This window comes from Sarcophilus harrisii, chromosome 4 (genome assembly GCF_902635505.1).
Source record: "Sarcophilus harrisii chromosome 4, mSarHar1.11, whole genome shotgun sequence".
Classification (NCBI taxonomy): domain Eukaryota; kingdom Metazoa; phylum Chordata; class Mammalia; order Dasyuromorphia; family Dasyuridae; genus Sarcophilus; species Sarcophilus harrisii.
This window is the reverse complement of record NC_045429.1, coordinates 309,603,407-309,620,466: the sequence shown is the minus strand read 5'-3', so window position 1 is coordinate 309,620,466 and position 17,060 is coordinate 309,603,407. Positions and strand designations below refer to the sequence as shown.

At 34.2% G+C, this 17,060-nt stretch overlaps 1 protein-coding gene across 1 annotated transcript in view; it reads left to right on the top strand.

Moving 5' to 3' along the window:
• PRKCA (protein kinase C alpha) overlaps positions 1-17,060 on the top strand; it is a 466,501-nt gene that overhangs the window by 332,062 nt on the left and 117,379 nt on the right. The window contains exons 4-5 of the mRNA XM_031965668.1: positions 3,463-3,574; positions 5,982-6,110. Of these exons, the coding sequence (XP_031821528.1) occupies positions 3,463-3,574; positions 5,982-6,110 (241 nt within the window). The remainder of the gene's footprint in view (positions 1-3,462; positions 3,575-5,981; positions 6,111-17,060) is intronic.

The following is a 17,060-nucleotide window of genomic DNA, read 5'->3' as shown; positions in this document are numbered from 1 at the left end:
GTTTGCTTTCTTAGCATTAAGGTTGCCTTTCTTCTGATACTCAGTAGTTTGTTTTTATAACTCTTAGAATATAGTACATAAAATTGAACACAAAATTCCAAATGTGGTTTGACTAGTACAGAGTATAATTTCTATCTTTCCCTAGAACTACTCAGTAATCCAAGATTTAGTATGTCAGAGTAGTTGAAGCCCCTCATCACTATACTAGTTTCCCTCTGCCCATTTTGCAATTTGTATTAAGAAAACACTTTCAGAATCTTCAACTTTGCCAAGCAGTCTGAGAAATTGTTGTTATTTCATTTCAGTCATGTTTGATTGTGTGACCCTATTTGGGGTTTTCTTGGCAATGATACTGGAGTGGTTTGCCATTTCCTACTCTAGCTCATTATATAGATAAGAAAATTGAGGTTAATGGGGTTAAGTGATTTACCAAGGATGACACAACTAGTAAGTGCCAGATTTGAACTCAGGAAAATGAATCTTTTTGATTGTGCAGCCCCAGGAGTCTATCCATTGTGCCACATAACTTCCCACTCTATAGGATATTACAATATTATTTGTGTTTCTCTCTCTTTTTATTCTAATCCAAATTCAAATCCATCTATCATACTTTCACAGTCTATGGCACGGTGTGTGTGTGTTTGTAATACATACATATATATACATACACATATGTGTGTGTCCATTTATTTGTGTATATATTCTTTTTTTCTGATGAATTTTATCTTGTCATTTCAATTATCCCACCCACAGAATAAATCCTTCATGTGACAAAGAAAAATAATTAAGTAATAATATTCAATATAGTGAGCACAACTGACAATGTATATTGTCCTTGTAGACCTATACCGGTCTGTAAAGCTGGGAGTGGTGATGGTGGTGGTGTATCATTATCTGTTCCTTGGGAACTCTTTTGGACCTTGATTATTCATAATTTAGCTTCCCTTTAGAGAGATTTCCATGTACATTGTTGTGTTCTTTGTAAATATCACTCTTATAGGTTCTTATCTTACTTTATTTAAATTCATATACATTTTCCTGTTTCTCTGAATTCCTCCTAATCACCATTTCTTATTATGCAATAATATTCCATCATCAATCAATTGATCAGCAAGATTTTTTTTTAATATCTATTTTTGCCAATCATGGTGCTGAGTGATTAAATAGTCCCTGCTCTAAAAGAGTTTGCTTTTTAGCTGAACAAATGAACGAGCATTGATGAAACACTTAGTAAATCCAAAGCACTGGGCTCACAAAATGCAAAGTATGATAGTTCCTACCCTCAGAGAGCTCACTTTCTAATGGTGGAGATGACACAAAAAAATTGAAAGGTCCCATAATCCACAGGAGAAAGTAGAAAAGCACATTGAGAGACAAAAAAAAAATCAAGGTGATTTCAGGCAAGAAGATTGTAGTAGGAGCTGGGGGAAGGGTGGATTTGAGGGAAGACTCTTAAGTAAAAGTTATTTGAGCTGAGCTTTAAAGGAAACTGAAGATCCTAGTAGGTAGCAGTGATGAGGAAATATATTCTAGCTATGAAGGATGAAAAGTTCAAAAGCATGGAATTGGGAGATGGAATGTCTATCATAGTAGTCTAAATTAGAAATGATAAGGGCCTGAACAAGGGTAGTGGATTTTGTGAGTATAGAGCATAGGATGGATACAAGAAATATTTTGGATAGTGAATCAATAAGTCTTGCAAATTGGTTGAATATTGGGAAAGGAGCCAGATTGCAAACCTGAGTAACTGGAAGGATGGTGGTACCCTCATTAGGAAAGGTGAAATTTGGAAAAGGTGATTTTGGAGCAGGCCAAATACTTATTTGAACAGGTTGAGTTTGAGATGCCTATAGGACATCTACATGGAAATGTCCAGTAAAATGTTGGTAATGCAGAATTGTGTAGCTCAAGAGAAAGAGGAGGGAGATATAGAAAGAATTGAATCAATCATTTGTGTAGAAAAGATAATTGAATTCATGAGAACTGATTAGATTAATGTTAGAGAAAATATAGAAATATAATACAGAACATTAGGAAATAACTCCAAGTTAGAAAGATGTACATGGATTGTGAATCAGCAAAGTACATAATCTCAAGGGGTATGAGATCCAAGAAAGAACAGTGTCCAGAGACTAATGTAATAGGATATAGAATAAGAGATGATGACAAGAGAGTTGTAAGAAATAAAGAAGGGAGTAAAGTAAAATATATAGAGGTATATTGCCTTCATTTTCTTAGTACCACATGAGCCAATGTGCTATTCTTAGATCAGAAGTCCAAGTATTGATTTCTGGAGGTCCATAAACTTGAATGGGGAAAAAAATTCCAATTTTGTTTTCCCTAATCTCTGACAAAATTTTCTTCAATTATGAATTTAGGCAAGAAATAATTTTCTGAGACAAGATCCATAAGCTTCACCAGACTGTAAAGAGGTAGGGCATGATACACACACAAAAACTTAAGACTCCTTGGTTTGCAGGGTGAAGAAGGGGGTGGGATGAACGGCTTTAGGAAAGAAGAAAAAGTTTGTAATAGGAATATGATAAAGACCAGTTATGAGGGATAGCGGCAGCGATGGAATAAATGAATTGCCTTGTGCCAATGAAGGCCCAGTTGAGATGAGACAGTCCAAATCTGTTACTAACCATATTATGAGACTTTTTCTACCATCATTTAGTAGCATGTGATTAGGTGGAGAAGAGGTTTGACTTCATTGTCTTTCATAGCCATTATTCAATCCATTACCCAGTCTTTTATTTTTTTTTTGTCTAGTCTTCTTAAGACTACTTCCACAGCATCTTTTACATCTATATCCTTCTCACATTTCAGGTCTTCTCAAAGGTCACTACTCTTTTTTAAGTCTTTGTCACTTCTCTCCTAAATTATAGCAATATCTTCCTAATTGGTCTTCAAGCCTTAAAACTCTCCTGTCTTCTACTAATCCTTCATATAGATGCTAAAGTAGTAACTCTAATGTATACATCTGAGCACATTGCTCTCTTTTCTTAAAATCTATATTGGTAGAGAGAGTTTCTATATTGGTTAAATCACAATTTTAGACCAAACAAACAAAATCATTAATTAATGACCAAATATATGTCATTTTAGTTAAGTTACAAGAAATTGCATGTTGAGGCAGATTGTGGACTGTGTATGCAATATTATTTTCATTTGCTGGAATAGGTCAACTGTTATGAATGGACATAATGGAACATGCCTACAAAGAAAGGGAAAAATAAAATAGAAGCATTTAATAAATAGTACAATGAAATCTGAAAAATTGAACTTACCACAATAGTATTCTGAAGAAGGAAAAGAAAGTAAGTGATAACACTTTAGCAAATAATGGATTTGTGTGAAAGTGGCACATTGTTCACTTGATTATGTTCAAAAAGAGGAAAGTAAATATAATTTCATTAAATTGGATGGTACTTGTGTTTTTTTTTTTTTTTTTCTCATTAGGACCCCAGAAGTAAGCACAAGTTTAAAATCCACACATATGGAAGCCCTACTTTTTGTGATCACTGTGGCTCACTGCTTTATGGACTTCTACATCAAGGAATGAAATGTGACAGTAAGTTTTCCTTTTATATACAAGGTATTTCTTGGATAATGAAGTCACAAAACAATGAATTTTTCAAGAGAAATTATTTTATTTGCTGGTTGTATGTTTCCCTGAGAATATTAAGTTATAAAGAGCATATTTATTAAGTGGTTAAGATATTCAATGGAGCAGCTAGATGATTCAATGGATGGAGCACTGGGCTTGGAATCAAGAAGATTCCATATTTGAACTTTATAAGTTCAAATATGACCTCAGTCACACTTAGCTGTGTGACCCTGGACAAGTCATAACTCTATTTGTCTCTGTTCCTCATCTCTAAAATGAGCTGCAAAGGAAATAGCAAACCACTCTAGTATCTTTTCCAAGAAAACCCCAAATGGGATCATGAAGAATCAGATATGACTGAAACAACCTAAAAACAATAGAATATGCAAAGATAATACTGATCAAGAAGGGACTAAAAAAATAGAGCTCACCATATTGATAATAAATGTAGTATGGTCACCTGATAGACTTCCACCCTACTGCTGCTCAGAACCACTGAGTTGAAGCAATCCACCAGGTTCATCTTTCCCCATAGTAGGGATTACAAGTGTACGTCTTTATTCTTGGCTTTTAATGTTTTCCTACTGGTTCAAGCTACTTGGAACATGCCAGAAATAATTAGCAAATCACAAAATTAAAAATATATATTCTCTGCTGAGATACAGATGCAGAATGTTTTCTGAGATAAGCAGGATCCTTTGCACTTTACTGATAAGGCTGAGCCTTTTTCCTATATATTTAAATTTCTATTTTTTGACATTGTTAATATAGAAAGTGAGCTCTTGGTGTAAACCAAACTGAAAAGGGCAGAAACTCTGGTGCTTTGGACTTAAAATTTATTAAATTAATTTGTTAAATTTGTATTTATATATATGAAGATTTATTTATATATTTATATATGAATTTTTTTTAAGCCAAATAATAGATCTTTCTCAGAAAACATGATATCGTATTTGAAAACAAATCAAAAACATCTGTGATTCAGGAATATGATAGTCCTTCCAGGTTGTCTCTCCACCAGCATAGATCTCAACCCCTTTATGCCTTTGTAGATGGGTACATTAGTTGCTAAGTCCTCTGTTCCCCCAATATTAATCTCCTCATGATAAGTTTTCTAATCATGAACCTCTCAAAGCTTAGTTGGGCTAGCCATCATAAAGATTTTTCCCAACTTTGTACTGCTTACCAGAGATTTTATTTCATGTTTCCTCCAAAATTTGATGAAGTTTTTGAGGAAGCTTCATAGCAGAGTTTTAAACCTTGGATGCTAATTTGAGAGTAAACTTCATTATGTGTATATCCACATATTTAACAATTTTAAATTCCACATTTCTTTTCAGTTGAATTCTCCAAATAGTTATTATATGTTTTCAGGTATGATACTGATTCAAAGACTGAAAAGCTGTAATATATAATGAAAATGTAAAGAAAAATGTAATATTCTTTGTCCTCAAGGAAGTTATAGTCTATGAAAAAATATTACATGTACAAACACAAAAATATATGATACAAGGTGGAATGTGATGGGGCAAAGTAGAATCTCAGAAGGAAAGAAAAAGTATACTTAAAAATTCATGGAGAGTAAGATCATTTTCACCTAGGACACATTTGGGAAATTTTCATAATGCTAGTTTCTCCTAATCTTTTTGAAGGAAATGAAAGATGGAAGTAGATTGTATAAATGCACAAAGGAGAGAAAGTACATGGTTATAGAAGATTACATAACATTAATTCTTTTTGACTAAAATGTAAAAGATACATTATCTGAAGGAGAATAATTTAAAGTTAGAATAGAAAGGTAAGCTCAAACTAGATCGTGGAGGATTTGAAATGTCAAATTAATAATTTTTCATTGATGGAATTAGGGTGGGATTCCATAGCAGGAAATATTCTCCTTTTAAATAATTTGAATGTCATTTACATAGTTACATATATTATTAATCTGTCTGTACTCTTTATTCTGCTACCCAAGTTAGTTTTGTACTCCTAACAGCTATCAATGTTGATAGTCCATAAAATAGTGTCCAATTGAAAATTAAGATTATTTTATGAGATAATACTAGAGGAGTTTAAATCACAAACCTGACATTTGGTGTCCTGTGAGTTCCAATTATTAACTCTTCCTAGGATTCATAGCAGTATTTTTTTTTTGTAAACTCCAAAAATATATTGGGCATATATTATAAGATTTATCACACAGATGATTCCAGGAATTATAAAAGATTCTTCCTACAAGTCTGTTATATGAACAAAGACATTAAAACAATTTTCAAGTTGGAAGAAAACTAATTTGTCACTTCTATTCAGAAATGAGAACACTGTGAATATTGTAATAATGCTCCTCATATATATTTCTTTCTTAAATTTACAGCCTGTGATATGAATGTTCACAAACAATGTGTAATAAATGTTCCAAGCCTCTGTGGAATGGACCATACAGAAAAAAGAGGACGAATTTATCTGAAAGCAGAAGTCACAGCTGAAAAACTACATGTCACAGGTAAGACATAGGCAGAATTGCCTATAACTTAATGGGGATATGTGATCAGCACATTTGTCTTTCAGTTTTGTTTATGAATTAAAATATTTTCCAAAAGGGATATTGGACATATTCTACTCATTAATTTAATATTTCAGAAGTAGTGATAATTAACACATATTTGTGGAATTAAATTGAAATGAATCAAATCGAATTGAGTTCACTCAAAATCAAGAAAGATTTCCCCATGCCTGGAATGCACTCCTTATCTCTACCTCTGGGAATCCTTAACTCTCTTATGGGCTCAATTCAATTGCCACCTACTACTTAAGACCTTTCTTGATATTCCCATTTGTTATTGTCTCCTCTAAAATTACTTTGTATTTACTTTCCACATATTTTGTAATTATTTTCTTGCTTGTTCTCCCAGTAGACTGAAGTTACTTCTTTGAGAGCAGGGTTTGTTGTATGCCCATGTGGTAGGTTCCTAATAGATGCTTACTGATTTTAATTAAAAAAAGGAAAAATTGTGTGAACCAATTGCTAAAGTCCCTGCAGAGGAAACTTTTCTTAGAAAAACCTGAACTTTCTGATGGTTATGCATCAAAATTGCAATTTAGTAAATAGACTTTAGGACATTAAGAAATGAAATATATATACAAATACATACATACATATATATGCACACACACATGTGTATATGTATATTCTTTAACAAATACTATTTCATGTGATATTACAGAGATTCTCAAACACATGGATTGTATAGGATAATAGAGATAATTTAATCAGAGGAGGCCTAGATTCTATTCCTACCTCTCCCACTAAGTAGTTAGATGACAGTGTGAAGTCACCTCACTAGGTTTTTGCTTCCTCTGCTATAAAATGAGAGGCTTGTACCAAGGAACACCAAAGCTCCTTTTAGGTTGGAAACCCTATGGATCTGTGATGTGCTAATAATAATCATAATCATACCAACAACATTAACAAAGAAGATTTCTTATTTCATTGCTGTAAGGATTTCCTGAGAGGAATCTGAAAATTTGCCTGAAAGATTTGTGTGGGGCACCAAGAGGCTGAGAGATTTCAATGGCCACACAGCCAGCACTTGTTGCACTTGCCACTTAAACACAGGGCTCCCTGACTACAATTCCACCAATGTCTTTTTACTCTATACTACCTTTACATAGATTTTTTTTTTTCCCTCTTGTCCATTAGTAGCAGATCTCTTTTATGTTTTGGACACCTTTATTTTTCTCACAGCCGGCCCATGTGAACTTTTGACTTTGTTTCCAAAGAGAATTTGATCCAGTGGAGAACTAAAGACACTGCTTTCATGAAATACACTCTGTGCTCAAGGCACATGTCTATTGAACAGTGAGTGTACTTTGGTTAATAGCTTCTTTAATATTTGAACGTCTCAAAAGACCTGTAAGTACACTGTGTGTGTTTCCTTTTTACTCTCAGCCCTCTCTCCATCTGAGTAGATTGTTTTAGGAGTTAGTATGACCTAAAATTTTCACCCCCCAATAGCCAGCTTTCTGATAATACATCTATCTACACTTACTTAAGCCTGGCCTTAGACTACCTTAAGCCCATCCTCAAAGCCTACATGGACTACCTCAGTTTTTCCTCTACTAGCATAATGTTCAGACACCCAAGGTCACCCCAATCATCACTATGAAACATTGAAGGGGATATTGAGTCAATTGCCTCCCAGCTCTGTTATCTTTGCCATGGATTGAGGGCAGGAGGAAATTGGGTACATCTTCTTGGTAAAGCCTTACTAGGAGAGAAACAACTCCCTTTACACTTAAAAGTAGTTTTTCATGCACAACAAGAGAGTTGGAAGGGTTAACAGAAGTTTTAATCACAAAGCTTCAGGTAAGATAGTTCATATCTAGCCTAGTCTCAGCAGAGAGACCCTGCTTTGGATTTCATGACCCTTGTGCTGGTTTCTCTTCCTACCTCTTGTAGGCACAGTTTAAGTGATGCACTTAAACTCTAGTTAGTACTTTAACATTTTAGATCTTTTTAAATGCAAATTGTGAGATATTAACACCATTGGAGGGACTCTTATCGCTTCAGGGAGCAAAGATTTAAGTGAAACTAAGAATGCTAAAATTCAAAATGAACATCAGATAAAATAATTTATCTAACTATTCAAGTGGACAGCATCTATAGAAACCTAAATAAAGGTCATTTGGGTCCCAAATGTATTTTTTAGAGGTAGGTGGACAGTCCATGAGGACAACTAGGTGGTTCAGCCGTTAGAGCACCAATTCTGGAGTTAGGAGATCCTGAATTCAAATCCAGCCTCAGATGCTGAAGTGTGAAATCCTGGGCCAGTCACTTAACTCTGTTTGTCTCAGTTTCCTTACCAACAAAATAAGCTGGAGAAGAAAATGGCAAACAACTCCAGGATCTTTGCCAAGAAAACTCCCAATGGCATCATAAGGAGTTAGATATAGCTGAAAGGACTCAACAACAAAACAGTTCATGTGAAGGGACTTCTCATTCCTTTTTTGTATATAAGCGTATCTCACACTGTTATTTTTTGGAATAACTTCTATCATGCAGAGAACTAATAATACTGGGGCAACCTAATCTGTCACTGGGTTTCTATGCTCTAAAAGAATTATCAGTTTCACTTTCTTTTGGAATAACCAACAGTTGATACTACAATGGAAAATAATCAGTTCAGAGTTCCTGGGACTGTGTCTCAGGTTATTTCTAGCTAGAAAAGTATACTTTCTTCCCATGATAACTGCTTTCCTCACACTTTCCCTCACACTGCCCATAGTTGATTTGACCTTGGTACTGTCACTGTCTCATATCCCACTTCATTTCAAACCATTTTGGGACTAAACCCACAAGGGCTGCAACTGAGAAGATAGATGGTCCTTCAAGAGATGAATCATGAGTGCATGAAAAACTACATGGGCCTGGGGCAGTGTGAGGGGAAATATTTCTAATTGCAGCTCTGATTGATCCTTTTTCTAAAATTTTTTCACTTGTGAATTTCATGTTAGCTGAGAGAACCAATAGTCTCTCTGATCTTGTAGACAAATAAATTGTCTTGTATAGAGAAGCATGAGTTAAAAATTCTGAGCTTTCTGAGCCTGCCCAGACCTAACAAACTATTTTTGACTGCTCATGCTTTTATCCCTTCTATTTTCTAAATCCTGAAGTGTAAAACACTTCAAAATACATTATCTGCTACTTTATTAGGGTCAATTTGCTGTACCTTGGATCAGCCCTGATTAAAGAAAGCAGGTATAAATGGAAAAGTAATAGAAAAAGTCCGTGGTAATGGGACTCCGGTCCTGCAGGAGTGAATGCTAGTTGACTACACATTTTTGTTAATTGTCTTGGCATCCAAAAGCTTTGGATTATTGTTGGCGTGGTTACAAACATCACAGGTGGATTGTCAAGCTCTAATTCCATGGTTCATGTGGTATCCCACAGGCAGACAAAAGACACAAATGATGAAGCAAATGAACTATTTAGTTTTCATCTCTTTTTGGTTATGTTTCTGAATATGGGGTGAAGTGGGTGGGAGAACTGCACACACTGGACTTTCTACTCATTTCCACTCATCATAATAACAGCAACCTTATGGTGCTATCTGAATTTTCTAATCTTGTCTATTACTGCCAAGGGCCTTGACAGTTTTTCAGAATCATATCAAAGTGAACAGATGGATTAGGACTGCATATATAACTGAGAGAAATTGTGAGGCATATTTCAAAGGTCAAAATCCATATTGAATGTACTAATGTTATCTATGGTGAAAGCTAATTTATGACCTGAAATCATCTTAAAGGAAGATAGTTTTCATTCATTAGGTTGTCCATGCACTTTTAAAACAGGAAAAAAAAAGCTAATGTTATTTTTAGGACAACCACTAGAGTTTGTAGTGGGAAGAATATCTACCACAATCCCCTCTCTCTGTGCCCAATCGTGCACTGGCCTGGCTTTTCCCTGTTCAGATAAAGTTAGATTTTCTTTAAAAGACATTGAAAGTGCTTTAGAGACTTGATTAGTTCAGGGAAGTAAGACTCAGGCTATTGATATAAATTCCTGGTTGTCAGAATGAAAGCTAACATAGGGAGTGGTCAGGCAGGATCTTCCTGGAGCTTCAAGCAGAAAGATGAGCTGCATGACAAAATAGGATACCTTGTTTATCTGGATCAAGTTTGTTACCTCAATAAATATTCTTACCCTGTTCTGAATGCCCTTCTTTTGATCTCCTTAAGTAAACTTCCTTTGGTTTGCTGTTAGATTGTATCTATAATTTTTTTGAATATCAGACTGGTTTATTTTCCCAGTTGACCACTTCCCTTCTCATCTCATTAATTTTATTCATGAAAAAAATTTTCAATTTCATGCATTAACATTATCTATTTTATTATTTATAGTCACTTCTTTTTTGGTTAAGGATTCACTCCTTGCCTGTAGCTGGGAAATTGTACAATTGACTTTTCTTTATTTGTTGATACGGAGCTTTAATATTGAAGAAAAATATCAATTTATAATTTTATTGTGAAATGTGATATAGAATTTTGATCCAAAACTAATTCTTCAAGACTACTTTTGAATTGTTCCATCTATTCTTATCATATAGGGAGTTCTTTTCCACGTAATTAATGTTAGAGTTTTCTAAAACACTGGGTTATTGAATTCAGTTATTTTTGATTCTTCCTTATCAAGTCTTTTTTAATGATCTGTTTTTCTGTTGGTTTGTTTGTTTTTAGAACTAGCACTACATGGTTTTGATGTTTATTCTTCATATTATAGTTTGATGTCTGGTCATCCCCTCCCCCCCTTCATTCCTAACTTTTTTCATTATTTTTCTTGTTAGTCTACATGAATGGTGTCAACCTTGAATAGAAATAGGGGCCACTAAGCCATACATAGAGATCCTTGGGGTGACTTAATTAGTTTTAAAATGCAATTTAATCTGTTTTATTATATTTTATATATTTTAAAAATTATTTCCCAATTATAGTTTTTGGGGGTGAGGCAATCAGGGTTAAGTGATTTGCCCAGGTAACAGAGCTAGTAAGTGTCAACTGTTAGAGGCTGAACTCTGGTACTGATTCTAGGATCTGTGTTTTATCCACTGTATTACTTACTTACCTCCCACACCCCTAAATTACATTTTAAAGTGTTTGAAGGCCATGTGTTTGGTTCTTCTGGTCTATCTATGTCTTTTATTCCTGCAGATTAATTTATTCTTATCTTCTCTAGTTCTGCAAAATGAATCTTTGATAGTTTGGTATTGATTGGAGCTAAATCCATAAGTTAACTTGGATAGTATTGTCATTTTTGCTATATTAAGACTCACAACCATAAGAACTAATCATCCAATTATTTAAATTGTTCTTTATTTCTTTAATTAATTATTAATACTAATAATTAGTATTAAATACTAATACCTACAAGTATTTAGGTAAATTAACTGCACGATATTGTATGGATTTTGTAGTTATCTTAAATGAGATTTCCCTTTCTATTATTGTCTCTTAATTTCGTTATTACTATGTAGAAATGCTGTTAATTTTGGTAGTTTATGACATATCCTGCAACTTGATTGAAACTATTCATTATCCCACTACATGGATGATTGGGAGGAATTCACTCTATAAACCATAAAGCCATTATTACTATTACTATAATTACCTAGTACTAATCTTGGTTTTGCCATTCCAATTTGCTTCCTCCCCATGTCATGCATACTCTGAGGATTGTTTGTAGAAAAAATAATTGGAACTTTCAGTCAAGTTCAACAATTAACCAAGCACTGGTTTGAAGTCAGAATACTTGAGTTTGAATCACTTATTATTAGATCCCTTGTTATACTCAAGTTTATAAGAAGACTAAGCTTGATCCTGGAAAAGAGTTGAGAAAATTAAACTCTCTCTTTTCATTGAAGAATTTCAGAATTGTGAATGTGAAATATTGGATGTACTGTCAGATATAGTCCGTGGGTTTGCTAGCTTCACTAAGCTTTCCCCCTCTTCTTCTTTATATTTTTATTAGAAAGAATGGCTAAGTAGATATGGAGGAATTGATATATTTTTACATGTGTGTAATAATAAAAAAGATAGTGACAAAAAATAAGATAATCTTTAAGAAAAACAAAAAAAAAAAAGAATGTGATAACCAGTTGAAGCTGCCAGGAAGAAGAATTGGACTTATTTGGAGATAACTTACTAACATGGGATCTTGGGTTGAGATCAAATATATATGATGTGGCTGTTCTAATCCATTTGCTTGAGAAACATCTCTGTCGTGGGCGCAAAATAGCACTGAATTTAGAGTCAGAGAACAGGCATTCTAATTCTGGCTCATCAATTCCATCCCTAGGAGATTTCATTAAGTAACATCTCTCTCTGCTCCACTTCCCTTGTTTGTAAAGTGAGAGCAATGGAGTAGATAATCTCTAAAGCCTAATCTAGCTATAAATTGTATGATTCCTCAACTTTATCTATCCAGCACAGGAATTTTATCATTTTCTTTTTAGTTAAAAAAAATTCAGCTTAAATAATTTGTTCTACTGCATTAAAAGGATTCTTGTTTTCAGATAATTCTTACTTCTTACTTCTCCAAGTGTTTCTGCATCCTAGTGAAAAGCTCCATCTTTAGTGAAAATGACAGATAATCATAAGTAGTTATTCTGCATCTCAAACCTGATTTTTTTTGGTGGCTCTGGAACTAATACATGGACTTGAAATTCAGCTTTGCTAATAGTAATTATCTTGCTTCTAAACCTAGTTGACCCACTTGATTTGCTGACCTTTTCTACAGAGAATGATAAAGCTGACTGAATAGGACTTGCAATAACTTAACCTGCTAGTGGATGAGTACCTATGCCTTGGTGTTCCATATTATGAGTTAATAGCTGCCTGGGGAAGCAAAATGCCTCTTACTCTGTGAGTCACTTAGGAACTTGTCAATGACTCTTTTTTCCCATATGACCCTGGACAAAATTAATAAATAAGCACAAAAACATTTATGCAGCATTGCACTGTGGATATGAAGATAATAAAAAATTAAGTCCCTGCCCTAAAGAAGTTTACATTCTAAAGGGAAAGAGGGGAGAAAAGGCAAAGGAAAGGAGTTTTGTTCTAAGGAAGTAGGAAAAGGTAAGAGCAATGTGGAATGTCAAGAGTAAATAGCTGGATTGTATATGAAGTTGAAACATGATTTGGACTAGCTGACATATATATATATAGACTACATGATCTACTGTGCACACAGTCACCCATCAGTCAGTTTAGGCATTAGAATAGACATTCCAAACCCAAATGGATTCAGAAAAAAAAAACAAACAAAAACAAAACAGTTATGGAGGTCCAGTTCTCAAGTCCTTTGTGCAGATTGCTGGGCCAAATGGTGAGAAATGAGTCAATAATACCAGGCAAAAGGTGAAGTGAACTGGGTAAATTGTTTGATAGGATATAAAATTAAAACATGGTGAAAGCCAATATATATGTACACACACATACATACATACATACATGTATACACACATTTGTGTGTGTGTGTGTGTGTATCTACCACTGGTGGCAGCAATATAAAATTTTTATAATATGTAAATGCAGGTGAATACATATAGCATATACATATGCATATATTTATAGGGGGAGATGTGGCTACTGTTAAACCATCCAAATGTTATAGGCTTATAGATTCTTGAGGTCAGGGACCCTATTCCATCTATTCAGGTATCTTGCTTAGTATTTAGTACAATGTTTGTCTTATCAGGTATGCTTTGTACATTTGTAGATCACTCGACTATAGCTTGCAATATCAGTGATTGTTTCTTTCTGTGGTTGCCTGATGTCTCTGTACCCTTGACTCACTGAATGGGTTTGTCATTGCTGCTGATATTTCCTGGCAGTCCAGAGTTGATCATCATTGTTTAAGGGAAAAAGAGTAGGAAGGGTTTGAATTTCCTTATTTTTTTTTCTGGATGAACTGAACTGTTTGCTAAATCCTTTAGATATTCTATCATAGTTTGTTACTTAGCTATTCAGAAGTAGATTCTTGAGTCAAACTTGCTCTCCAGCTCTATTGTATTAATATACATATTTTCATATGCTTTACTTTTCAGTGAAACTGATCTTTACGCAACCTCCATGGAATGCATTCCCTTCTCACTCCATTTCATGTAATCCCTAGATTATTTCAGTAATCCAAAATGCCATCTCCAATAATCTCAAATAATCTCAGATGCCACCTCCTAAACAAGGATTTTCCTGATCTGCCAATTGTAAGAACTCTCCCCCCTCAAGAATTCATATTTGTTTTGCATATATTATATATTTCATTATAATTTTATTTGTTTTTCTTCCTCTTTCTGTCTCTTACCCCCATAAAAATGTGATATCCCTGAGACAAGGAAATTTTTCCTTTTTAATTTTTTTTTTTAAGATTGAATCCCTAGCACCTAGCATAGTGTAGCACATAATAGGTATTTGATACATGCTTATTGGATGAGTGATGGAAATGAAAGTAATTGTGGTATTTGTGTATGTGTAATATATGAACTTAGATTTGGTTACAAAAATAATTAGAAAAAGAACTAAATATATCTTGTTCATGACAAAGTATATTTACACTTAAATGAGTTATTAGAAACTGCATCAATTTCCTAATGTCAGTTCTATTCTCTAACAAAGTTAAATGAGATTATAGATATTTTCTCCTTTGGAGTTCAATTGCAAAAATGTTTCATTCACTTGGTAGAAAATGAAGAAAAAACAAAAGGTAAAGTAGCCTCCTTATGACCACATGACCTCATAAGTGCTAATCATCCATTCTCATTCCCAGGTCGTTGTTATTCTCAACAGGTTTTATTTATCTTTTCTCTGACCTGTGGCATAAGCAACCTTAGGTAACCTTATAGGCCTCATTTTTCCCCTATGTAAATTGAGGAGAATGGACTAGATGATCTAAAAGGGCCTTTCTAGCTCTGACATTCTATGATCTGGCCAGATAGAATTTCCAATGTGTAGCTAGATGGTCAAAAGTCAGGTAATAGGGAGACAGAAAGAAAAATGAAGGGCAAGCTAGAAAACCTATTATTCAATCATTTATTTGCTTATTCCTATAATTGATACTTACCAAGTATCCTCTATAGGGCAAATATTGAGATATAACAGTAAATAAGACTTGCTTCCTCCTAAGAACAGCATGTTTTTGTTTTGTTTTGTTTTTAAGTTTAATTGTGGTTTCTTCTTTGACACAAACCACTTCATTAATTCCTTTTTAGGCAGGGATACTGCTAAAGTGTTTATAAGTGTTTACACCTTAAAATTTCTAGCATTTTGGATGCTGAGAATACTTTATTTGATGCATTCTGTTTGAAAGTTGCTACCATTTCCAGAGTTCAGATAATGGGGAGGATGGGAATGGCAATGAGGATTCTGATTTAATCGTTTTTTCTTCTATAGAAAATAGGTTAGCTTAAATAATACTAATGGTTAAAACTGTCTTCTATTTGGCTTGAATCAAGGGATCACATACTGAAGTTATTCTCATCTGATTCTATAACATCAAGTTATTTCATTTTTTCTCTGTTTAGGGAGGTGTTACTCAATTGCAAAAGTTAGCTTAACCTAAGTGACCTTGGATGACCCTTAAATACCTATCTTCATGTCAGCAATTGCCTGTTTTTTTTTTCCTTGCTGCAAAATGTCACCATTATGATATGTAGAAAAGTCTGTGCCCCCTCCAAGCTTCCTGATGTTTCTCTTTTCTTTTGACTGAGATATAATAATCTCCAGAGTGCTGAAGCTCATCAAGGCAGTTTTGCAGAAATACTTTCTTAACTGGCTGGTAGTCTAATGAAAAGCTTTGAGTACTTTGAACTGCCAATCAGAATGTGGTCTTTAATTTACAATACTCCAAAGTGCAAAACATAAATGGACAATGAAATCCTAAGTGGAAAATGCAGGGGGGGAAACAAGGTTTTATTTGATAGTGTATGAGTAAGCCAGAGATGGAGCCAGTATTCATTCTATTGGCTTATCTTTCTTACTAAGCAACTCTGCTAGTCCTGCTTCTTTCCTGCTGACAAGAAGTGCTTATTTGAGTGTATGTCCTAAAAGGAATCAATGGGAGACTAACAGCAAGGAGGCTAACTGTTTCACTTTGACACTATTATGTCCTTTTCTATTTATGAGAACTTAAATTTATGATTACTTCCCCCATATATGTGCACAGGGTCATTTGTGAAGAAAATAAGGTGAGTTTTACTGAAATATCTTAAATCAATAACAGTTTATGGAAAGATTTATTAAACTAGAAAACTCATAGGACCATAGTTTTCAGGTCTAAAGGATCTTAGAGATCATCTAGGTCACCCCCTTTTTATATATAATTAGAAATTCATTCCAGAGATTTGCTAAAGGTCACAAATAGTAAATAATAAGTCTAAATCCAGTATTATTTCCATTGTTCTATGCTACATCTAAAATAATTGAAAGTAATTATCATATTTCTCCATATGTTGTGGGTTGACTAGGGGCCCATACATCAATTGAGTGCTTCCACTTCATTTGGAGAGACTAGAGGTCAATAGAGAAGCTGGGGCAGAATAGGTAGATTTGAGAACCATTAGCACTGAGATGGTAATTAAATTCTTGGGAGTTAATGAGATTCCTAAGATGCTTACAGTTATAGAACATGAATTAGGAGGGGAACAAGCAAATGAAACAGAGAAGGAATGGCCATGCAGGCAGGAGGAGAATCAGGAGAGTGATATCCCCAAAACGTAGAGACAAGAAAATATTAAGAAGGAGATAGTAATTAATAGTATCAAAGATTTCAAAGAGGTCAAGGAAAATGAGGGTTGAGAAAAGGCCACTGGATTTAGCAACTAACAGATCAATGATACCTTTTGTGAATGCCTATTTCAGTGGAATGATATCAGAAGCCTGATTGTAAAGAGTTAAGAAG